Here is a 25889-nt window from a genome sequence, read left to right on the forward strand (position 1 = left end):
AGACATGTATGGGTTGTTCCACATCTACCTCTGTTCCACCTACAGAATTCCCCTTACCCAAATCCAACAAACCCTTCATATCTGGCAAATCCCCTAGGAGCCCAGACCTGTAACACTTAAAAACCACAACTCACAGAATCCCGGGTTTTCTGTTTCCTGTCCGAACACTTTGTCCTTCTTCTCCACGTCTCTCTGATTATGGTTTGTCACACTCCCAATCTACGTGGTCCAAACATTACTTTTCCCACAATCCCCCCTGTTTATTTTCTGACAATAATCCTGATCATTCCTGTTTGTTCCACACCCCTTACAAATCTTGCCCTTCTGAATTGACCAAAACCCCTCATTCGAGGGTTATAATTTCATACAACACTGTTTTCCCCCTCCTGTCCCGCAGGATTTCTGGAAACTCCAACAACCCCCATCTCCACTTTCTCCCGTCACGACAAACAATGGACTGACAATAAAACTGTTTACCTGACATGTCCCAACCAAAGGCCCCCCCAGAGCGGCCTATACTAACAGAATCACTGTACCCTGTACCCGCAGAGTGAGAGCGGGCGGTACAAGCTTCCCCAACGTGGCGGCCACGTTGTGGAACTCCCTTCCCCCCTCCATTAGGGGGATTGATTCCCATGCGACCTTCAGGAAGGCCACCAAACTAGACTCTGTCTAATTATGTATGGTCCGATGTGTACTGTAACATGTTTTGATAATGTACTCTGCTTCTGTGCCAAATGTCATGAAAATGTCCATTGTTAACAGAAACTAGTTTCTGTTTTAAGTATTTGTTGGGGCCGCATTCATGTAACCCTGAATCAAGCCTTCCTAAGTCTTCTCATAGCGCCTCAATGCCTGAGGGCTGCAGTGTGCTCTACAAATACAAAAATAAAGGGTCAGGCAATTGACCAGAATCGCGCACACACACACTTAGGCCCTTTCCTTTCCCCACAGGGATAAAAGGTGGAGCAGGAAAGCACAAATGGAGCGTGGCACCACGTGGATGCTGAAGAAGGAAACTCTGGGCAATTACCAGATGGTAGAAAGATTACTGTAACCAGAAGCCCTTGGAAAGAGGCGAAGAGAGGTCAAGGTGGTCATACAAGGATCTTGTAAAATCCTCTTTACCGTCGAAAGTCTTTGACCGACAAAGGATTGTTAAAGCCAATGAAAGTGAATCCTGCATGTTGAAAATTAACCCATGAACTGTCGAGATTAGCAAGAGTCAACCCGGGTGAGGGATGCTAATGAAAAGCGACGGAGTCTGAAAGTCCTGTGAGAAATTATTGGTAAAAGTTGATAAGAGTGAACCCGGCAGAGGGAATCTGAAAACCTGTTTAAAAGGACATTGCAATTTGCGAAAACGAGAAACATTGTAGAACAAGGGGAAGGGGAGTGTCCCCCTTGTTGTCTAGGGTCCGAGCCTGGCCGACGGAGATCAAGGGGTGGAACGTTACCAACCAAAGTTCGCTAAAAAAGAACTGTCTTGTTAATTAGTTGAAAGTGTTATGAAGGGTCAGCACCCAGAAGAGGGGGGGACCCAAGGATGAAACCATCACCCAAAGTGTTCTGAAGGGTTAGCGCCCGGAAGAGGGGGACTCAGGGGTGAAGCCGTCACCAAAAGTATATGTGTAGCAGAACATTAAGACTCGTGAAACAAAGAGGTATTTGAAGACCAGGGGAAGTGAATTGTCCGCCTTGTCAAGTGGTCCCGAGCCCGGTCAAGGGAGATCCAGGGGCGAAAAGTCATCACCCAAAGTTCATTGAGAAAGGAACTGTTCAGTTGATCATTGAATATGATGCGTAAGGGGTCAGCGCCTGGACAGTCAGGACGTTAATCGGTGTGCATTTTCTCTTAAGGAAGCTAGACAGGGAAGGAGGTAGTTAAGTTAATAATTTACAAGCACAGCAGTGTTTATTTTTGTCTTTAATGGCAGCGAGCGTCTGGAAAGCTTCAGGCGAGCTACCTGTCATTTGCCATTGACCTTTTGGAGACACCTGCTCCAAGTCGCTGGGGCTAGCGGTGCATCAACAGTGGCCCACAAGCCCGGCAGGTACGGGCTGGGTTTTCGCCCCTTTGCCACTTATACTGAGAAAGGTAGATTCCAAGCACCTTCGGGCAGGCAGGGACAAAGTCGTCGCTACAGGGTTAGGGGCGCTTCCACCTTCACAGTGCGAAGCCTCTCTAAGGTGGACTTATGCCCTTCATCCCCTGTGGAATGAAGAATATCCCTGCTTTGGCGAGGAGTGGAGAAACACCACCTCGGACACCTGAACCTTTTAGGTCATCCAGCAGGGATACTGCCTTCCTTTTGCATCTCGCCCTCTAGACCACACCCCTTGTCGCCAACCTTTGCCTCCGGAACCTCTCCTACTGGGACAGATCCGTCGTCTTCTGGCAAAAAGGGGCCATAGAGATGGTACCCTGCCCAGAAAGAAGCACAGTTTAGTACTCAGCATACTTCCTGGTGCCGAAGAAGGACAAAGATCTGAGACCCATCCTGGATCTGCAGCTTCTGAACTTGTACTTGCGCAAGGATATGTTCAAGATGGTCACTTTGGCACAGATCCTCCAGGCCCTGGACATGAACAACTGGCTAGTTAGTCTCCCTGGATCTCCAGGATGCCTACTTCCATGTTGTCTATCAACAAGAAGCACAGGAAGTACCTGGTATTCAAAGTGGGGAACTGTCATTTCCAGTTCAAAGTCCTTCCTTTCAATCTTTCTGCTACACCCATTGTTTCCACTAAGCTGCTAGCTGCAGTGGCGGCTTGCTTCAGGAGGGAAGGCATTCATATCTTTCCCTACCTGAATGACTAGCTCGTCTGAGCCTGCTCACCAGATCGAACTTTGGCCCAAATGCACCAGACGTGCAGCCTATTGCACAGTTTGGGCTTCTTCCTGAACTTCAAGAAGTCTCAGGTTTCGCTGTCTGAGTCCCTCCGATTTATCAGTTCTTTATTGGACACTCGTTTGGTTGAGGTTTCTTGACCGATGAGTGGTGAACATCTTCAAGATGGTCTAGGTTTTCCAACCTCTGACAACAGTTCCAGTCTCTGCTTTTCTGCACTTGCTGGGTTTTATGGAATCATGCATCTTGGTAGTGCCAAAGGCTCGTCTGCTCATGAGGGTCTTTACAGTGACACCTGGGCTCACAATGGTCACAGTTGCATTGACAAACTTCAGACTTTCTACTGTTCTCAGAGTGTCCAGAGACCTACAGTGGTGGTCCATGAAGGACAACCTCCTGGAAGGGTCTTTTTTTCAACAAACTTGGCCACAAGTTACCCTTGTCATGGATGCGTGCCTGAAAGGCTGGGGAGCTCACCACCAAGTCCTTATGGTGAGAAGACTGGCCATGGTCGCTTTCCTCCGCCATTATGAAGGGCAAGACTGTAGCCATGCATTACCTGAAAAAGAGGTGTTTTGCAAGCTCCTTGCCTCTGTGAAGAGAAGTAATGCGATTGTGGTTCTGGGTTCTGGAGAATAACATGGCCCTGACTGCGGTCCGTCTGGCCAGCAAGGGAGAACATTCTAGCGGATGCACTGAGCAGACAAGTGAGAGCTCTGTTAGGTAGCTACGGAGGAGTTTTCTCCTTCTGGGGGTACTCCCCAGATGGACCTCTTTGCTTCATGTGTAAAGAGGAAATGCATGTGGTTTTGCTCTGGGTAATTTCCCGGTCGGGGGGGCTCTGTAGACACCTTGACAGTCGAATGGGACTTTGACGTGATCTATGTGTTCCTGCCACTCACTGTCATTCAGCTGGTTCTCAGGAGACTGTATTTGTTTGGGTCCACAATGATCTTAATTGTGCCAGACTAGGCCCTTAGAATGTGGCTCCCGGAGCTGCTGGACATGGCCATCAATCCACCCTTGCGTCTACCACAGAGAATGTAACTCCACTTCCACTAGTCAGGGGAGGGTCCTGCACCAAACCTTTGTAGCCTGAACCTTCATGCCTAGCTGAGGTGTAGGGAGTGAGATTTGTCGGGGGACGTTCTGGAAGTACTGCTATCTTCTAGAAGAAACGCCACCAAAGCCATTTCTGCCTGCAGGTGGCAGAGGTATTTGGATTGGTGCTGGGAGAGGCATATATGACCCTTTTACTTGCTCAGCTTTTTCTGTTATGAAATGACTTCTGTCTTTGGCCCAGACCTGCCTACAGATTGGTACAGTTAAGGGGTATATTGCAGCCATTTCAAGGTGCAGGGCTCCTTTGTCACGAACCCCATGCTCATTCAATTGCTAAGGGGTCTTTCCAATTTGTTTCCCCCCCACCCCAGTATGTTCCGGCATGGTATTTGAATTTATTTTACGTTTTTTTAATGGACACTCCATCTGTGCACCTTTATTGTTCTTGAAGAATGCTTGTCCTTAAGGTGATTTTCTTGGTTGCCATTACTTCCGCTACACAGGTGAATGAGCTCCAGGCTCTGTCTGTTAATCCTCCCTACTTGTTTATTTCCTAGGACAAGGCGACATTGAGAGTTAAGCCCTCCTTCTTTCCGAAGGTGGGCTCTGATTTCCAACTCTATCAAAATATCCATCTACCCGTCTTCTTTCCTCCACCTCATCTTTCCAAGGCAGAGGAGCATTTCCATTGGCTGGATCTGGTGCAGTCTCTCAAATTCTGCGTCTCTATGACAAAGGAGAAAATAACTGATTACCAGCATTTCATTGGTTATCCATTGGTTATGGTGCCCATGTTCGATGTTTTCTTTTTTCTCTGCATCTCTGAATGCTTCGATTTGGCCAACAAGGAGATCTGGTAGGGCCTCAGAGTTCACTCCACCAGAGGGTTGGCTGCCACCTCAGCTCTGCAATGCGGAGGGCCTGTTCGGGATATTTGCAATGGGGGTACACAGGCTTCCTTGTACACGCTTACTAAGCATTACTGCTTGGATTCTATGTCTGGTCAGGACACACGTTTTGGCACAACTGTCCTTCAGAACTTTCTGGTTTAGGTGGTGTCATTGTTACTCTCCCTCCTCCAGGTTTTTGAACTGCTTTGGGAGTCTATCATAGATGAGGAATCTGTGGGAGGAAGGAGTCCATTTGAAAAACGCAAATTACTTGCCCCTCTGTAAAGTTCTTTCTGATGGACGTTCCTCCCACTGATTCCTCATCGTCCTGCCTACCACCTGGGGTAGCTAGTACACCATACTTCTGCGTTACCTCGTCATCAGAGTGCTAGGGAAAGAGGATGGAACTGAGCACATGGGGCGTGGCGCCTCTAAAAATATTGGGCCCAACGTAATGTCTTGTGCCGGACGCGTAAAGGCATCGGACAGAGCTGTCCTGTGCCCCCTGACTGCAGAAAAGTTTGACGAGTAGCTTGTGCAAGGAAATGGATATCGTAGATGAGGTTTCCGTTTGCAGAACGTCCATCAGAAAGAACATTACCAAGAGGTAAGTAATTTGTCTCCTGACCAAGGACTAATCCCAGTGGACACACAGACCGCAGCTCACAGTTTGTTTTATTGATTTATATAGTGCTCTGGACCCAGAGGTATCTGGGCGCATTGCATAAGGTTACAAGTTTACATAATCATAAGGTTGCAAGTTAACAACATTGTGAATACAGACAGTGCAAAAAATACAGTACGAAGCAGATTCTAATACAATATGATACAGAAGTACAGTGCAGACAGTACAAAGTATACAGTACAAGTCAGAGTATAATACAGTATGATACATACTACAGTATGAGGCAGTAGGTTAGAGGCTATTCTGTACGTCATTGATCCTTTTCAGAAAGCCAACCAATGGCATTTCTCCTGAAGTTGGGGACGGAGAGGTCTGGTCTTAGGGAGGGAGGGTGTTCCAGGGCTGAGCCGCCATAACTGGGAAGCTGCTCCCCCCCTGCTTTTTTTAGTTTGTATCTAGGAACAACTAGGCTGAATGAGTTGGTCGACCTTATGGGGCAAGAAGATTTGATGGCCATTTTCTCAGTTAAGTAAAGTGGGGCTGCATGATTAAGGCATTTGTGGTTAAAGAAACTGTTTTGAGCTACATTTTCTCTTTAATGGAGAGCCATTTGTATTGTCTCCTCGTCTCCGAAATATGTTCTTTCCTTGGTATGCTCTTATCAGTTCTCTGGGCATTGTATTGAAGGATCTGGAGTTTATTGATAATGTACTTCCTCACATCTAAGTATAGGGCATTACAATAATCCAATTTGGAAAGGATGAGGGCTCTGGCTAGGATGATACAGCTTTCATTGGAGAGAAAGGGATTGCAAGCTTGTATTAGCTTGCAAGTATATGCTGTCGAGGAGGCTGTGGCATTGACTTGTTTACTTAGGTTCAGTGTGGAGTCTAGGTAAAAGCCTTATGTTTTTACTTCTTTTAAAACTTTAATGTTATTCCTGTCAATGTTGAATGAGGCGTATTTGGTGCTAAGTTTGAGGTGCGCTGAAGCTCCTAGTATCAGGAGCTTGTTTTTATCATCGTTAAGGCAGAGGCCATGGGCGGCCATCCATGCCTGTTTTATTCACTAGGGCCACGTCAGTGTCGTAGTCACCTGTAAGGGGTAGGAGGATCTGAGTGTCATCTGCGTAATTGGTGTAGGTGACACCCAGATGGTCCAGATCGTCGTACAGAGGCTTTGTGAAGATGTTATACATTGTTGGTGAAACGCAGGAGCCTTGAGGTACTCTGCATGTTATAGGGATGGGGGCCTGCTGCCACTGAAGGGGAGGAGACTCTCGTGGTCCTGTTATTTAGAAAATTGGACCCAAGCTATTGCATCCTGGGAGAAGTGGGCTGCTGAGGCAAGGTGGTTGCATAACACTTTGTGGTCCACCAGGTCAAAAGCGGCAGACAGATCTAATTAGAGCAATAGTGCCGTTTTCCCTTTGTCTTTGAGTTCGTCAATCTGGGGCTTTAGGTCAATGAGCGCCGTTTCGGTACCATGCTGTGGCCTAAAGCCAGATTGGCGAATCCCTAGGAGGTGATTGGTCTCCAGATAATCCTGGATCTTTAGGTAAGCCTATTTGTCTAATATCTTTAGTAAGAACGTGACAGTGGTGATCGGCCTATAGTTTGTGGGGACAGTGGGGTCCAATCATTGTTTTTTCAGAAGGGGTAAGACCGAAGACTCCTTAAGGTCGCTGGGTACGTATCCTGTTGCAAAGGAGCCGTTGATTAATTTTGATATAAAGGGTGCCAGATCTCTGGTAGCTTTTTTGATTATCTGTGCAGGGCAGTTATCTCCCTGGCACTTTTAGGGTTTGAGAGAGGCAATAATGTGTTCAACCTCACGATTGGTGACTTGGGAGAATTTGAAGCGCTGAGGAGGCTTAGCGGAATGGGCTTGGGTACTATGGTTTGAGTCTATGTTAGGAATGTTTGAATTCTTGTCTGCAATTTTGTTTTGAAGGAGGACAATTTTCTTGTTAGGAGCATTCTGGATATTTGTACACAAGAGTTTGTCCTTTGTGCAGGTGTCAGTCGGAGGGATAGGAGCTTCCAATTCTCTAAGGATAACAAAGGGTTCCTTGGTGCTTGTGCTTGCTTTGTGAATCCTATCGTTGTATGTCTCGCATTTAGTGAGTAGAATCTCGTTTTAATATTTAGCTGAGACGTTCAACAGGTTGGTTTTATTCTCTGCTGTAGGGAGGTGTTTCCACAGGCCTTCTAATTTCCTTTTTTCAGTGCTCAAGGCTTTAAGTTGTGGTGTAAACCATGAGTTAAGGTGAGCTCTCGGTCTGCCCTTGCGCATTTTAAGCGGGGCAATGGTGTCTAGTGCTTTGGTCATCGTGGAGTTGTAGATATCTACTACAGCAAGGTTGTCCAACAAACGGCCCGCGGTCCACAATGCGGCCCTCCGAGCCATTTCATGTGGCCTGCAAAGCTGGCCTGGTTTATTTATTTATTCAATGTTTGTCAGGTCCGTGGACCGGATTAATTTATTTCTGCAATGCTGGGTCTGACCAGCATTGGATAAATAAATTAATTAATTGGGTCCACGGACCCGACAAACATTGAGCAAATAAATAAATAAACCGGGCAGTGGCGGAGCACTGTTACTGCCTCTGGAGGCAGTTACAGGCCATGGCCTGGTTTATTTGTTTATTTGTTAAATGTCGGGTCATAAATAAATAAGCCGGCCCGTGGCGGAGCACTGTTATTGCCTCTGGGGCCCCCAGAGGCAGTCACGGGCCCGGTTTTTCTTTGTTGCATGTTTGTTTGCATGTATGAGGTAACAAGTGCTCAGGGTATGGAATGTCCTGTGAGTGCGCTGCTTTCCCTATTTTGCCAACCTCTGAAGCCTGAAAAGTATATTAATGCATGCTTGACAAGCGGCCAACTTTGCACCAGACCTGCAGATGAACTTAACTGGTCTGCTGTTAAATCTCAGTTACCAGTTTAATGGTATCCACTACCGAATAATTGCTCATTTTACTATAGCCAATATGATAGCTCAGTGGATTGAGCGCTCACTGCTGCGTTGTATGTGCTTTCAGCATTGCATTTAACTTCTCTATGCTGTTGAATTCCACTATGCCCCTGATTAGTTGCAGTGGGCCTGAGGGATTCTTGGAATTTGAGAGTATATTTTACATTTATGTACCCAGTGATCCCATATCTCCCTGCTCAATGGGGTCACACCAACTAAGCATCCATATGAATTACCCTTGCTTTCTCAGTACTGTTGCTCACCTAAATTTAGGGTTCTTTTGAGTGGGAAAGCATTCCTAAACGACTCATTACTAAGATTCTTTTCAGCTGAAAGATAGATTTTGATTCTCCTCTTCTGACCCTGTTCTGCTAGTCCTTCCTCTTCTTGTCACACAACATCCTATGAGAATAAGGGCCAGCATTCATCTCTTGCCATCTGAATTGGTTCCGTTTGCTTCAAATGTGTTTTCCATTGATTTAGTTTGGTGTTTGATGGAAAATTGAAAGCTTGCATTGCTAGGCAAATTTTGCCCATCACTCCATCTTTCTTCCTAATTTAGATGAAAAAATCATTGCTAACAAAGTGGTGTGATGTGTTGTGTAGGGAAGCCTGGTATCATAAGTATGCCACATACACAATAGGTACAATATGAAAAACCTTTTTTGAAGTTTTCTGGGGTTGGACAAACTCCTACTTTGCCCTATGACTAAGCGGGGAGTAGTCTTCAATTGGGTTCACCTTTGGGTGATCAATTTTCCACATTTTATCTTTTGAATGGGATTATGCTTCTTTCATTACCACAGAAGCAATGAATGTGTATTACAGAGATAAGCTGCCATATGTATTGGGCACACTGCACAGGCAGCATCAATCATTAACAAAGAAGTAATGATTGTGTATTACAGAGATAAGTTGGCATATGTATTGGGCACACTGCACATACTCAGGCAGCATCAATCATGCTTTGTACAGGACAATGCTGGCCTACATTGGGAACATCCAGCATAGACATGTTGCTACAGAGGCATATTTTGGGCACAACCAGCATGCCAATGTGTTACATCAGTGTCTTACACTGTGGACACATTGATCATTAAAATGTGTTCTGTTCTACAATGTTCTTGTCTGATGTTGGTGACATGGAATGTACATGTTCCCCCTTAGAACTGATGGTAAACGTATGGCTTTTTGGCCACTTTTCCTGCTGTAAAATGCACCAATTCAGCCCCATATTTGAAAAAAAAAATCTTTGGGGGAAGGGGGGGGGTATTTCGGAAAAATATGAACACATACACTGGAAGAAATCCCAAGAAACTAACCTTTGATCACGTCCCTGACACCAAAAGCTATCTTTGGGACTGCATGGCTATCACTGCCTCTGATGCTATTGTGTCAAAGGTCACACACCTTTGATTTTGAATATACTGCTTTGGGTGAGGGTGTTGACTTTTGTCTCGCCGGCCCACCGGGTGACAAACAGTTAATGCTTCGGCCCCACATTCAAAAAGGTTGTACAAGCCTGTACTATAGTATCTGGGTCAACGGTGTCTGACAATGAATTGAGGATGGGGATTACATGAGGTAGGATATTGTCCACAGTAATGTTTCGTTTGTTCCTGGTGAGAAGTGAAGGCGCTATAAGGTTGTCTTTAGTGATAGGACCATTGGCTGAGAGGTTGAAAGTCAGTAGGTAGTGATCTGTTCAAGTTTGCGGTGCTGTGGAGATCATTGCAGTTTTGCAGTTGAGATCATCTACCCAATCTAAATTTCTACCTTTATCGTGTGTTGGCTGGGTCACTCTTTGCATGAGGCCGAATTCAGTGAGGGTGTCACACTGCTAAGGCTTGATGGTCCTTGGGGTCGCTGTAACCTAATATTGTGGTGATGTCTTCCTCGAAGGTGCCTATGGGACCTGGTGGTCTATAGCTAAGGTGGATAGTTAAAGTGCGTGTGTTAGAGATAGGTAATTTAGCAGTAAGTAGTTTGCAGGACGTGACAGTCTGTGAGGGGGCTATTCTCAGACCTAGGTTGGACTTCGCAATGATGGCGATTCCTCCTCCTCTAGAGTTGGCCCTGTCTACTCTTATGATAGAGTAATTGTCTGGTACAACGAATAGGAGAGAGGGGCCTACTGCTTCATGGAGCCATGACTCAGTTACTGACAGAAAGTCGAGGTTTTCAGCAGAGATCAGGTCAGCAATGTCTTTGGCATGCACCACCAATGATCTGGCATTGATCAATGCATCTTTGATTGAAGATGCATTGATAATCGACAGTGTGTCAGTAGATATGTTTTGGCTCAGTGTCCTGTTATAGAGGTCGCTGATTTTAGACCTGTAATTATTGCCAGACGCTCTATTTTTATTCTTGGCAAAGGTTTTGGAGGTAAGGTTATTGCCATTCGAGGGCAGATTAGCTTTGGCGGGGGCACTGGTCAGAGGCTGGTATTGTTTGGGCAGTCTGGATGCAAGTCTGTTATTTCTGAATCTGGTGGAGCAAGGTCTGTGGGGTGCAGTTTTCAAGGCAAAATGGTTGATCCATTGGGTGGCGATTGTCGAAGGGTTAGTGCATACATCACTGATAATGTCTAGGTACTTAACGTCTAGTTTCAATTTAGGTTGGAATTTGGTGGGTTTGATAGTACTGGATTGGCCGTCATACTTGAGCGGGGGAAGGAAAGTGGTGGGTCTAATACCTGGTATAATGGTGGTGTAATTGGACATGGTGGGATGCAGTTGGGCTGTATATGTGGCCTTTGCAACTGTGGCCTGTAGGATGGCGGACAACAGGGCGCACAGCATTAATAGCAGTAGAACAGTGAGGGCCTGCATAGTACAGGTGGTGGGTCCCTATGGTTGGATGGGGTGCCAGTAGGTGATGAGGTAAGATGGTAATGTGTGGGATCAATGGAAGGGCGTATAAGGTGTAGCACTAACCTGGTAATAATGGACCATTTGAATAGTTAGGCTTACTATGCCTTCCTATAGTTGGTCCAAATAGTAGCTTGGCAGGGCACATGGCAGAGAGACACGCTAGGTATTGTCAAAGTGAGGGAAGCAGTTCAGAATATCAAGGATACAACCTTGCAATGTGAGTAGGTATGTTGGGCATGTTTACAGTAGCAATACAGAAGGCACGCTAGGTATTATCAAAGTAAGGCAGGCAGTGCAAATCAACTGCAATACACGACACGCTAGGTATTATCAAAGTAAGGCAGGCAGTGCAAATTAAATGCAGTAAAAGGCACACTAGGTATTATCAAAGTAAGACAGGCAGTGCAAATCAACTGCAATACACGACACGCTAGGTATTATCAAAGTAAGGCAGGAAGTGTAAATCAAATACAGTATATAAGGCATGTTGGGTAATATCAAGGTAAGGCAGGCAGTGCAGATCAGATGCGATACAGGGCACACTAGGTATTATCAGAGTGAGGTGGTAATGCGAGTCTAATGCAGTACAAAAGGCACTTTAGGGGTTCTCGAAGTGAGGCAGGCAGTGCAAATCAGATGCAGTACAAAGGAGCACTAGGTATTAACAAAGAGAGGCGGGCTATGCAAAGTTTCATGGATAGGACCTTGCTTGGAGAATGGATATAACGGGCATATTTGGCAATGACAATTAAGAAGTGCACAATGCAGTGTCTAAGCAGTAAGGCTGTGAGGCACAGTCTAGCAAGGCAATTAGGCAAGCACGTACACACTAGGTAATATCAGATAATGCACGCAATATAATGTTTAAGCCAAGACCTAGGGCTCTCTCTTGGTGATGTAATATCGGTCACAGTTGGCGGTAGTATTAAGAAACATATACTATGGGTAGAATAATCGAGTAATAGATTTGCAAACATAGTATATCGTAGCAGGTGGTGAGAGCGCCCGTTCAGGTAAGTAACACAGGAATGCACTGTGCCAGGTTTATGCCTGCTGCAGAATTATACAGTAGGCTACTGTGTAGTTAATCTGGACAAGAGTGGAGGTCAGAAATGTAAGGTACGGGCCAAAAATACAAGGATGTCCATGTCATGAAACAATGCACAGTGAGCGGGTTGCAGGCAGAAAAGTAGTATAGAGCATAATCTGCAGGCGTTATGCTGTGGTTGCTCTTCAACTGAATAGATCGTAACTGCGTTGGCTGGCGTGGGAAGACGCCTGGAGATGAAGCACATAAAGCTCAAAGAGGGTTCATAGTCAAGGTGGGAACGCTGGGCCAGATGGAAAGTTAAGATGGGTATTGAGATGATGTGGGTCGCCTACCTTTCAAGAGCACGACATGGGGGATGTCAGTCCTGGCCGAGCACGCCAAAGTGCAAACAGGGCCTTTTCTTGCAGGCTTTCCCTGCAATGGGCCGGCTTCCGCCTGCCAACGGATGTGCCTCAATTAAATGCTGCGGTCGTTACCTAGCAACGCAGCAAACAGCCTTGTACTTATGCTGGGTAAAGGCAGGCCGCCATTTTGTAATCTGGCAGCTTCGGGCAAATAATATCAAAAAGGTGATCCGTGGATTTAAGCACCTCTGTTGGATCAGAGTGTAGCGGGAACGGGGCTTCGGGCACAGGCATGCTCACCTAGTGGATGGCTGGTGCGAAGGATGCGTCGGCTGATCTAGCTGCTCCTGCAGCATGGGGTCGCGGGACTCGGATGTCTGTCCGTCGAGGAGAAGAGGGAGAGGGTTGCTGCCCAGTCCTTGTGTCTGGATGAAATGGACGGGTCAGGGGTGCAAACGGGGCCTTTTCCTTACGGGCTTTCACCGCAACGGACCCGGCTTCAGCCTGCCGGCGGATATGCCTCAATGAAATGATGCGGTCATTACCTAGCAACGCAGCAAACAGCCACGTAAGTATGCTGGGTAAAGGCAGGTCACCCTTTTGGAATAAGGCAGCTTCGGGCAAATAATATCAAAAAGGTGATCCGTGGACTTAAGTAGCTCTGTTGGATCAGAGTGTAGCGGGAACGGGGGCTTCATGCACAGGCATGCTCATCTAGCGGAAGGGCGGTGTGCGCGGGATGCGCAGGCTGACCCATCTGCTCCTGCAGCATGGGGTCGCGGGACTCCAATGTCCGTCCGTCAAGGAGAAGAGGGATAGGGCTCCTGCCCAGTCCTCATGTCAGTACTGCGTTACTGTTAGAAGATGTCAACCCAAACGCTGGATACCCACACCCTGTACAGCGCTCCACTGCTTTCGAGCTAGATCTGCGCTTTCAACAGTAAAATAAATAAAAAATAAAAATGGGTCACTGCAGCAGCAAAGGGAAAGTAAACTGGGACATTGCAGAGTTTAAATGGGGGTAGACTTAGGACCTTTGGAGGGGAGAAGAGAAAGGATCACAGAGAAGCCGGTGAGAAAGATTGACACTGGCAGTGAGGGTGAAGGGTAAGGAAGAGATAAGAGTGACAGGCAAATGCGTAAGGCAGTAAGGAACAAAAGAAAAGAACGCAGAGTGAAACAGACAGAAATTTGAGACTGGTTTTGAGTGTGTTTGCCAACAGCTTCTTTGAAATTGCAGTCAAACACAAGCAATTCTAGAATGGCTGTCAGTGAAGTTGATTGATAGTGAGACACGCAACGTTCTACTCGTGGTGATAATTAAGCAGGCAATACTGTGAGGTTTTGAGCCCAGAAGCCAGACATCTAGGGCATTACAGAAGAAAAGGCTGCATAAGGGAGGGGGCGCTGAATCAAGGCTTATAACCCCTAGTATTGCTCATTTCTCCAGCCTTGGATCTTTCATGGATTCACATGCTTAGAATATTCCCCGTCGACAGCCTGGGAACCCTCGGTACGCTTATAAAGCCGTTTCCCATAGGAAAACTTCCGGCACGTTTGTGTCCTATCTACGTCGTTTTTTGGGGCCGCTCACGCATGCCCCACTAGGATTTAGCTGTATAAATGCCCCGCCCGCGTGGCTCCCTTCAGATTTCAACTGTCTCCAAAGTAGTGGGAGCACCTTGTGTAGTCTACTATTTTGTTTAGGTTGTGCTGTTGGAGTTTTCTCCTGATGTCAGGGAAAGTGCTGTTCTGCCCGTACGCTACGTGCGGGTTGAAGAAGTTTTACGAGGGGGACAGACATATGGATTGCATATATTGTCTACACCCTCATCATTCGGCAGACATGTGCGACATATGCAAGGGCTTCTCCCAGAACTCTTAAAGATCGAAGTCGAAGACTAGTGGCATGGTTAAACGATGGAGCGGGGGCATACCCGCCTTCGGAGGTGGGCTCCACGCGCAGTGTGGCCTCAGTGTCAAAATCTTCAGGGGTCCTGCGCCGCTCGACATCGTCGGAACCCCCGGTGAAGAAATCACGACCGGCAGAGAAGGAATCATCGAGAAGCCATTCTAAGGAGTCTTCGTCGAAGAAAGCCTTGTCATCCTCATCTTCGACGAAGAAAGACAGAAAAGAAAAATCGAAATCCTCCTCGGGCGATCATCATAGATCGACCTCGAGTCGAGATGCAGAGAAGCGTGGGTCGAGTTCAGAAAAGGTGGGAACGCCTCAAGGACCTACACAACCACCACCGTCGTCGACGGCAGGGCAGTCGTCGACCACGTCTCTGCCACTGACACAATTGGTCTCAACCATTCTTGGGCCGCAGACGGTGACGACGACGACAGGGCCAGCTTTAGCCTCGTCGACGGAGATCCCGCAAGAGGCCTGGCAACCAGAAGTATTCGACCCAGTTTTGCCGGAGACCCTACTGCAGCAAGAGGCCTTGTCGGTGTCCTCGGGAGATGAGGATGTGAGAGTAGCTGGCCCTGCAGACCTCGGGTTACGAGAGATTACCAGGCCTCTATCCGGGAGCATTCCGGGGTCTACCCACCTTCTCAATCCGCAATCACTCTTGTCGCTGGAGGTTTTATCCACGTTACAAACGTTGCTGAAGACACTGGACGAGAGACTACCTCGAGCAACTCCGGCCAGGTCGGCCGTCGACGAACCGGGCCCGTCTCGTCGGCCACCTCCGTCAACCCCCACGGCAGTGTCAGCGGGTGGAGACCTCTCAGCTCCACGCCATGAGGAAGGAGAGCTGATAGATTCGGACTCGGACAATAGAGCCTTATCGGATGTCTCACTTTCCCCCTCCAGGGATCCAACCTGGGAGTCTGAAGCGGAATTAGAAACCCTGAGAAGCCCGGCTCCGCCGTCTCCCCCGGACGACATTGGGTTATTTCACACCATGATGGCCAAGGCTTGTACAGAATTCGGGTTGGCCCAGGAAGAGGAGAAAAAGGACTGTTTTCTTTTCGACCACATGGGAAAGAGAAGAAGGTTGGTGTTTTCAGTACCCATCCTGGATCATGTGTGCCAGGAGAGATTACAGACCATGCGCCACCCTTTCTCAGAACCGGCAATAAAAGGTTGCCTGGAGAAAGCATTTAAGACCCCAGAAGCTACCCCCAAGTGTCTGTCCTCCCAACCAACCCCTGACTCGGTGGTGTCGGCAGCGGCGGCGAGAAAGGCGAGGGCCCAGCAGAAGTACACGACCCCCTCGGAAAGTGAAGCCAGAAGACAGGATGCCTTTGGCAAAAAAGTGCTGTCGGTAGGTGCAACCACAGTGAAAGCAGCCAATTCTCTGGCCATAGTAGCCAGATACGACAGGGAGATGTGGCATCGACTGGCTCCTATGCTGGAGCATCTTCCGGAAGAACATCGTAAGGCAGCGATGTTACTGGTCAGGGAAGGTGAAGAGGCCTCCAATCATGCCATAAACATTGCGGTGGACCTCACGGAATCGGGGTTTAAGCAGGTGAATAACGGTGTGGTTCTCCGAAGGCAAGCATGGCTGAAATGCACCAACTTTAGACCAGAGGTGCAATACAAGGTGCTGGATATGCCTTTTGAGGGAGACCACCTGTTCGGCGAGAAGATGAACGAGGCCCTGAAGGGCATGAAAGAGGACTCGGACACGGCGCGTTCCTTGGGGGCCCTCCAAAGTGGTCGAAGTTTCAGGTCTTTTCGTCCCTTTAGGGGAGCATCGGGAAACTCCAGATTCTCGGCATCGAGAGACAGATCCTTCAGTCGGCCAGCATACCCCTCCCAGGCATACAGACGGGCTTCTCAAGCGGCAAAACGACGCTGAGACTAGCAGGCCCCCAAGAAGAGAACAGGTTACTCGTCGACGAGGGATAAGCAGACCAAGGACCAGCAATGACGGGCATCGGAACGTTCTGGGAGGCAGGGTATCGTGCTACATCAACGAATGGGAGCAAATAACAACGGATCAATGGGTGTTGGACACTGTAAGATACGGACATTCCCTGCAATTCAAAAGCAACCCTCTGCACATTCCACCGGCGTTTGCCGCTCAACCCGATCTGAGCGTGTTGCAGCAGGAAGTAGCACTTATGCTACAAAAACATGCTATAGAATTGGTTCCGTCATCGCAGAGGGGTCGAGGGGTTTATTCCCGATACTTTGTGGTGAAAAAAACAAACGGAAAGTGGCGTCCTATTCTAGACCTGCGCGATCTAAACAAGATGTTGAAAAGCCTAAAATTCAAGATGCTCACGCTCCAGGAAGTGATCCGGTCAGTTCAGGAAGGGGACTTTCTGGCGTCTCTGGACCTGCAAGACGCATACTTCCACATACCAATGTGTCAGCGACACAAAGTTCCTAAGGTTTGTGGTAGGACAGACTCACTACCAGTTCACAGTAATTCCTTTTGGGCTGAAATCCTCTCCCAGAACGTTCACGAAATGTTTGGCCCCGGTGGCGGCCTGGCTGAGAAGGCAAGGCCATCATGTATACCTGTATCTCGACGACTGTTTGGTGAGGGGGTCCTCCCCTATGTTGACTCACACAAGTTTGCAGGCCACCATGCACCTCTTACAACGGCTGGGGTTTGCGGTAAACTTCGAGAAATTCTTGTTAACGCCGTCGAGAAGCTTGGTGTTCCTGGGCGCACAATTCGAGACCCAGTCAGGGTTAGTGAAGCCATCCCTCGACAGAATCACCAAACTCAATCGATAGTCTGGTATTGATTTTCAGCTGACCTGCCAATCAGTGAGAAAATATGTGTCGATTTTGGGCGCTATGGCGTCCTGCATTCCTCTGGTAGGCAACTGCCGCCTGTTCATGAGGCCGGTTCAAGAGTTTCTGGCGGACCGGTGAACACACGCCCAAGGGCTCTGGTCGGACAAACTGACCGTCGACGCCGACAAGCTCCTGCTAGCTCTTCAGTGGTGGCAGAGCTTTCAGAATCTATCCAAAGGGGTACCCCTACAGGAGCCGGTGTTTCGGCTAACCATAGTGACGGACGCGTCCCTGACAGGATGGGGAGCACACATGGACACTCTACAAACACAAGGTCGTTGGTCTCAGAGGGAATCTCTCCTGCACATCAACGCTCTGGAACTGAGAGCAGTGCGCTGGGCCCTGAAGTCTTTCCTGCCGCACATCAGAGGGTCCATAGTGAGAATATTGACAGACAACACAACGGCAAAGTTTTACTTGAGGAAGCAAGGGGGCACGCGATCCAGAACCCTTTACACGGAGGCTCAGAAGGTGTGGCATTGGGCTCTGAAACACGATATAGCCATCGTAGCTCATCATCTTCCGGGAGTAAGGAACGAGCAAGTGGACTCACTCAGCAGAAAAATTGACCAAATACACGAATGGGAGATAGACAGCGTTCAGTTGTCGAAAGTCTTCGAGAAATGGGGACGGCCTCCGCTGGATCTCTTCGCTACGAAGAGGAACAAGAAGTGTGAAATGTATGCCAGCAGGTGGCCACAGGAAGGTTCTCTGGGGGAAGCGGTCTCCTTCCCGTGGACGGACAGGTTCCTCTACGCCTTCCCGCCGTTCCCTCTTATACGGAGAACTCTGCAGTGGATACGCAGGTACAGGTTCCGGGTCATCCTAGTGGCACCGTGTTTGCCGAGGCAGCCGTGGTTCTCCGACCTGCTTCACCTGTCAGTGGATCAACCAATAATGTTCCCGAAGGTTCCCAATCTCCTGTCCCGGGACGAAGGAACAGTGTGGCATCACAATCCAGACAGCTCAGTCTCACAGCTTGGCTCCTGACTTTTCGGAATTTGGTGCCTTGAGCATTTCGTCGGATTGTCGGAGAATCATGCAAGCAGCGCAGGCCCCTTCCACCAAGTCGTACGAGTGAAAGTGGAGAAGGTTCTGTATGTGGTGTCAAGGTCAGACGGGAGTGCAACCTCTAAGGGTAACTCTGGAACAGCTTCTGCCATATCTGCTACACCTGGCGAAGAGCGGATTATCTTTTTCATCAATAAAGGTACACCTGGCGGCCATCTCTAGGTTCACGAGGAGGAGAAAGTCGTCTCCCTTATTTAGTGACAGGTTGGTGAAACACTTCATGAGGGGTTTGTTCCGGACGTTCCCTCCAGCTAAACGTTTTCCACCAACGTGGAGCCTTAATGTGGTGCTAGCAGGGTTAATGAAAGCACCCTTTGAACCAATGGCCACATCATCGATGAAGTTCTTGTCATGGAAAGTGGCTTTTCTAATAGCTATAACATCAGCTAGGCGAATCTCGGAGTTGTAAGCGTTGGTCGTAGACCCGCCGTACCTAAGGTTTTTTAAGGACAAAGTGGTTCTGTCGACTAATCCTCGTTTCATTCCAAAAGTTCCTACGTTTTATCATAAACACTCATCCATTGTCCTGCCCACCTTTTTCGCGACCCCCTCATCGGCTGCGGAAAAAGTCCTTCATACCTTGGACGTAAAGAGAGCTCTAAAATGTTACCTTCATCGGACTCAGCAGCTTAGATCTACGCAACAACTCTTCATTACATATGGTCCTTCAGCGAAAGGAAAAGCAATTTCAAAGCAGGGACTGGCCCGATGGGTCTCGTCGACGATTGCCTTCTGCCTTCAGGGAAAACCGCTACAAGGGCGTCCGAGAGCTCATTCCACAAGGGCAACTTCGTCATCGACGGCGTTGTGGGCAGAAATCCCGCTGACAGACATTTGCCAGGCGGCGGCATGGTCAGTGCCTCCCACGTTTACCCGCCATTACTGCCTCGAACGGCAGCATGCGGACGAGATACAAATGGGAAGAGCAGTTTTACGCCATCTGTTTCAATAAGGTAAGCCCTTTTCAAAAAGGGTCTGTACTTATTTGACATGTGTCTATGTGGATGTATATAGGGGGGGGGGGGGGGTGTGTGTGTGTGCGTGTACGTGTACGTACACACACACACTGTTGCGTACTTTTAAATTGGCTTTTTACATAATCGTGGTTTGCTATACATATGCTTAGGAGGGTGCCGGATTGCATTCACACCTCCTCTTGTTCAGGATCAATGCTGTGCATTCTATTCTAAGCATGTGAATCCATGAAAGATCCAATGCTGGAGAAGGGGATAGTTTCTTACCTGTAACTCCATTTCTCCAGCATTGGTATCTTTCATGGATTCACATGCGCCCGCCGGCCTCCCCGGAATGCAATCGTCTTGTATAACTAGGTTTTCACCCCATTCTGCTTTGGAGGGGTCGAAATCTGAAGGGAGCCACGGGGGCGGGGCATTTATACCGCTACATCCTAGTGGGGCATGCGTGGGCGGCCCCAAAAAACGACGTAGATAGGACACAAAAGTGTCGGAAGTTTTCCTATGGGTAAACGGCTTTATAAGCGTACCGAGGGTTCCCAGTCTGTCGACGGGGAATATTCTAAGCATGTGAATCCATGAAAGATACCAATGCTGGAGAAATGGAGTTACAGGTAAGAAACTATTCCCATACAGCACATGGACAGCAGTAGGGGGGCAGAGGGTGGTGGGTGAAGATGAGGAGGCAAGAGAGGGTGACAGCCGGGTAGGCTTAGTGTGGGAACGGGAGGGAGGAGTGGGGCGGAATAGGAGTTACCCGCAGGTGACATTGGGACCCTAAGAGGCAACAGGATATGGAATGCTGGACTAAATTTGCGATTATTGCTTAGAAGCCCTAGATGCAGGTTGGCTGTAAAGATTTTATTGTTCTCTCCAGGGTGTTAACAGCCGTTATTAGCCCTTTAAAACCCCATTCTCTTCTGTCGAACATCTTCCATTACAATGTCAGAAACGTCTTTATGAAATCATAAGAATCCTAAAATCTTGCACGTGATGGAATGAAAGTACCACTGATACAAAAAAAACAGGCATTCTTTTTAAAGGCTGAACTGTACCATTGCACAAGTTTCCCGTGTAACAAGCTGTTGGCAGTGTTGGAAATTGACAAGATGTACTAGGGGATAACTCCCTCTGCCCCTCGCGCGTGGGCAGTTGGGGGGGGGGGGTGGTTGCCAGTGGTGTGGGCAGAACTGAGGCCGGATTACCACTCGTGGGGTGGCGACTGAGGGGCAGAGCCAAGTGTCGAATGATGTGCTGCCCTGAATAGGATGGTGGCTGCTAGAAATAAAAACGAGTCTGACGGTTACCCGCTGGTGCTACCGGCTGGTTGCCGCCAGACTCGTAACACTTTGGGCCTCATTACAAGTCTGCCGGTCTGGAAATAAGGGTGCTGATTGCTACATAACGGTACCCTTTCTGGACTAGCAGACTACAATTGTGCCTGCCGGCGCTGTTGTGCGTGGCAAGTCTGACCTGCCGGGCGCAACAGCCCCGTTAGGCACAGTTATCATGGAAGCACCGGAACTGTTAGTAAAGGTCCCAGTGCTTACGAGTCCCTATTCCTGTGGAGGCCTCTGGGATTCCACAGGAATGGGAACTTACACTTTCCGCCGCCTGAAATCCTGGTCCGCCGGGACTTGTAATGTCTGGTACCGGAATCTCAGGTGGCAGAAACGGTGTTAGTCTGGCAGCAATCCGCCGGTAGGACGGGCGAGTTACCGCTGGACTTGTAATGAGGCCCTTTAACGGTGCCTAATTACCAGGTGCCACTGGCACATTACAAGTCTCGGCGGGTCGGGAAGTCAGGCACCGGAAAATGTTTTTCCCCATTCCCATGGAGCCTCACAGGACTCCATGGGAGTGGGGAGACTTAAGCGCTGGCACCGTTGCCAACAGCAGAGTTGTACTGCGGCGGTCCGGATAGGGTGGTGGTGCGGTGCGACTGTTACCCTTATTTCCAGACCACTACAGTTGTAATGAGGCCCCAAGTTCATTTTGGAAACATAAGAATGACCACCAATTTATCAAACATATCTGTGCTAGTAATTGAAACGTGAATTCATTCTGAGCATCGAATGCACACTTGGTATGGTGCTCAATGTCACAGGCTCGTCCTGCTCCCCACAAGACCAGTGCTCATCCAGCCCCCTCACACTGTCTCAGGCGTTCCAGGCACTCAGCAAACTGACATCAATAATACACAAGGCCAGAAGTGGGGTGAAAAGCGCTGTAATGCTAACACACACCAGTGCTTGGGATTCCTGCATTCGGCTCTGTCCCTCCCAGACCTGGCTCATCCTTATGCACAATGCAGAAGCTACATATTATTCTCCACCCATTAACACCACTTATGATAACAAACCAAATCATTTCACCGAACAGGGGGAAAGAAAATACATTTTGTAACAGCATACTGTCTCTGCATGGCAGCCTCTCGCAGCCTTGGCACTTCAGCCAACAGCATCAGAACTGTGCACTTCTCAGGGGAGGGCTGTTCATGCCCATCTCCGAGGCCTGACAGCATTCCACAGATCAGCTGTGCTGTGCGACATCACTTGGCATGGATGTTCAGATGTTAGGTCAGCTACAAAGAGCTGTATAGTCCTCTTTTTAGGGGCTGTGTGGATGAGGACTAACAAATACAGTGTACACAATATTCCACCAAAACAGCTTCCTCCCTTCCAGCTATAAGGCCGTTCTCATTGTCCCACTGACACTTTCACAAACACCTATTTAACATAAATTAATGTGAGGATACATGAATTTCACGGAAATATACATATTTTAATGTTTATAAAAAACACAATTAAATAACAAATGCTTAAAACCTAAGCATGATTCACTGATCTGAATCATGTGTCTAAAACACAAACATTTCATTCAGATATATATGTGTGACAAAAAGGAAAATTCTAATTTTGTCAATCTTTGAAAACAATCAATCAAACATTTGCCTTTATGAATATCTCTTTTTAGGGAGAACTATTGTGCCAACACACTACGTGTGTTTCTAGAACCAATGTTCAGTGGTTATGATGCAATCAAATAAATGCTATAAACATCTCCCATTGGTGCTGTCTTCAGGGCACTCTTTGTTTTCATCAAGTGATGGTGTTCAACGTGCTGCATAATAGTATTCCAATCAATACTCAGATTCAGGGCGTGAGCACGGTGAGCCTTCGGCGTTTTTTTTGGCAAAGGAAATTGTTTTTCTTAATGAGGGCTTTCTTTTTGTCCCCTCTTTTTTACGATGTCTTTCGTGCTCTCTTAAGACTTTAATTGTTGACTAGGGGGCCTGTCTCAGACTCCAAACGTTGGTTTGTCTTTTTAAACTGTGCGGCTTGTATTTCGAACGCACGTCGCGCAAGGCCTGTTCTCATATAACTTGCTTCTTACAGGAAATTGTTGCTCCTATATTAACGTGTTAGCCTGGGGATGCGCCGAGTGCAATGAGGGTTAAAGGCAGACGCGAACGTAGCCGACACCCCCACCAGCCAACCCTGGGGCCAAGGGCCAAGGATCCCATCCCTCTACACCTATAGGGCAGGCAGTGGGGAAGGGGGACCTCTTCCAGATTATCTAGGCACAGGCCCAGGAAGAAAGGAGAGACAGGACAACAAGGCGCGAAAAAGGGGCGTATGGGGCAAGGGGCGAGCTAGACCATCCCTGTTGGTTGGGCTTATAAGCAGGGAAAAGTGGGGAAAAGCAGCCTCTTGTTCCAGCCCTCAGAAGGAAGAAACCACCGCCCACCCAGCCGAACAAAGTAAATGAATAAATGAATAAAAACACAAATTGTTAGAAATTGTTGGGGTGGCAGGCACAAGGTAACCGGGCGCAGGGGAATCCAGTTAATCAGGAAAGGGGGAAGGGGACAAATGTATGGAAAGCGGCACAGCTACTTGGGAAGTTAGTAAAGAACTAGTGGTTGGGTACTGGGGGGTAAAAGGGGAGGAGAGTGGGGGGACAACCCCCAGGAGAATGAGGAGCAAGCCACAGGGGTAAGGGCAGGGGGCAAGTGCAACGGGGAATGAAGGAGAACAGAAACCTAAGGGGGGAACAACAATGGGTGATTCACACAAGCAACGGAGAGTGAGTAGTAGGCCTGGAGACCGGGTGGAAGGGGCAGAGGTCAGGTACCTAGGGAGGGAGGGGTGAGGAGGCGAGAGAGTGGCAGGACCCCGGGGTGAGAATAAGATGGGGACCGGGAAGCTGGGGGGCCTGGGTTAGGAACGGGTTGGTGAATGGAAAGTTAGAGCATGTGCACCTGGCCAACGGGGAGCAAGGGTGGGGGGCAGGCGACGGGGTGAAAAGGTTAATGATCCTGCACCTGGGAAAGTAGTAAAAGTGGAACCAGCTGAAAATAAAGCCAGTGCCGAAATGGGGAGTGTTCGAAGTACAAGTTAACAAGTTAATAAAGTGGAAAAGTTGACGGGGGTCAGCTGCGCACAATGGAGGCTTCCCGCCATCAAGTTTGAGTTCATGCTAAGTTAAAGGCGGAAAAGTAACGGCGTCAGTTCTGCTTAACGGATGCTGCTCACCATAAAGTGGGGAATGTAAGGGTGTGCTGCTCAGAATAGAATATTCTGAAGCAGTACTACCAAATTCGAGTAACGGAGCACCTGTAGGCTACCTCCTGCTTAATAAAGCAACTGTGGCCTATACATCCACAAACGAGTCAGTGTGATTATTTCAGGTTGGGGGGTTGGGGGGTTGGGGGAGGGCAGTGGAGAGGGGGAATGTGTGGAGGGCTGCAGAATGAGCAAACGTTTCTTCATGAATCAGTTAACACAATGCAGGACCTGGGAAGGAGGTGTGCGGTGGCAGCTACGTTTTAACTTTGTTTCAGCACATCTCTATGCACAACGTCTGTGGGATCCCGTATTTTCTTTTACGATCGAGGAACCAGAGGGCAAACCTCTGGTTCCTCGAGCGTAAAAGAAAATACGCACAGATGTTGTGCCTCCAAGCACCGCCCAAGGCGAGGGGGCAGATGAGAACACAGATAGTACTAATTCTAAGCACCAAGTTCTCGCTGCACCTCACGTTCTAAGGATTGCCAGCAGGCGTCCCCGCAGTACGCAGTGTGGAAACACAGCTGTTCTTGCACACCTAGCCCAGATAACCTGTAATGCTTAAAGTGGAAGTTTAGCTGACGTTTAAATTGCATGCACGAATTTGCAGTGATGCGGGATTTTGGGAATACCAGCAATCGAGCCCAAAGGACTAATTTAGTTCTACCTCTGCTTTGAGATTCCTGTGCACTTTCTAAATAACGTAGCCCACGAAACAGCGTGTTGAGCAGTAGTGTTGTACTTGTTTAAGCACCTTGTTGCATTCACTCCTTTACAGACAAAGAGAGCCTGATCACCGACAGCGGGAAGCTCTACGCTCTGGACGTGCTCCTGACGCGGCTGAAATCTCATGGACACAGAGTTCTCATATATTCGCAGATGACACGAATGATCGACTTGCTAGAGGTAAGCACGACCCCAAACGCATGGCTGCCTCTCGCAGTGTTGATAGTCCTTCAAATAAAGCCAAAAGGGCAACACGAGTGGGGAGGTGAGCATAGCAGCATACGTTGATATTTTGCATAGCGCCCACATTTCCCAATGACGTGCTTGAGAAAGGCAATTGGTCTCCTTTTATTTTTTGAATTCTGGAATTTGTAGTTCTATCCTTTCCATTTTAGAATTACGTTTTGCCACCACCACTGTTCCTTGACGGCAAGGAAGGGAACCTTTGTGAAGAGGTGGGAATGGTGGGTAATTGGAAAGGGCGGGGTGCATACAGCGGCATGTTGTGGCGGACAATGACTGAAAGTAATGCTGATCCCTTCCTTGTAGTGTTGATGGTACAGTTGTAAAACACGGTGTTGGGCTATGGAAAAACAGGACCCAGGTATGAGGTTTGTATTGGGGGGGGGGGGGGGGGGGGGTTGAGTATGGGTCGGTGCGTAGGCAGGAACAGGGCAGGATTTTGTCGGAAGGAAGTGAGGCAGAGAGTAACGTTGCACTACTTTTTTGTAAACTGGGTAGACGAGCAACACAAGTGGAGTGACTACCTTTGCTTAATGTAAACACGGTAGTGGTAGCCCCGACCACAAAGTAAATGAATGCCACCTCCCACACCCATAACGGCTAATTTTGTTTAAATCGGGAGCAATACCAGTTTAGTGGCAGCAAGAATCAAATTGTTAAATTGTACAGTAATCTTATTCGGCAGGGCTATGAGATCTGGCTGTTTCGAACTACATCTCCCATGATACGCACCTTTGGCTACGCTGAGCAGGGCTGATGGGGTTTGTAGTCAAACACATCTGGAGATAAAAAGGTTCGATACACCTGCTCCAGGGGATCTCACTAACAGTAGATTGTGAAAACACATCTAGTAATCTATATGC

General features: G+C 48.2%; 1 protein-coding gene across 1 annotated transcript in view; it reads left to right on the forward strand.

The window, feature by feature from the left end:
• INO80 (INO80 complex ATPase subunit) overlaps positions 1 to 25889 on the forward strand; it is a 1945052-nt gene that overhangs the window by 1354433 nt on the left and 564730 nt on the right. The window contains exon 27 of the mRNA XM_069637507.1: positions 24836 to 24963. Coding sequence (XP_069493608.1) covers positions 24836 to 24963 — 128 coding nt within the window. The remainder of the gene's footprint in view (positions 1 to 24835; positions 24964 to 25889) is intronic.

Source organism: Ambystoma mexicanum, chromosome 14, assembly GCF_040938575.1.
Source record: "Ambystoma mexicanum isolate Mex_15411 chromosome 14, UKY_AmexF1_1, whole genome shotgun sequence".
Taxonomy (NCBI): Eukaryota; Metazoa; Chordata; class Amphibia; order Caudata; family Ambystomatidae; genus Ambystoma; species Ambystoma mexicanum.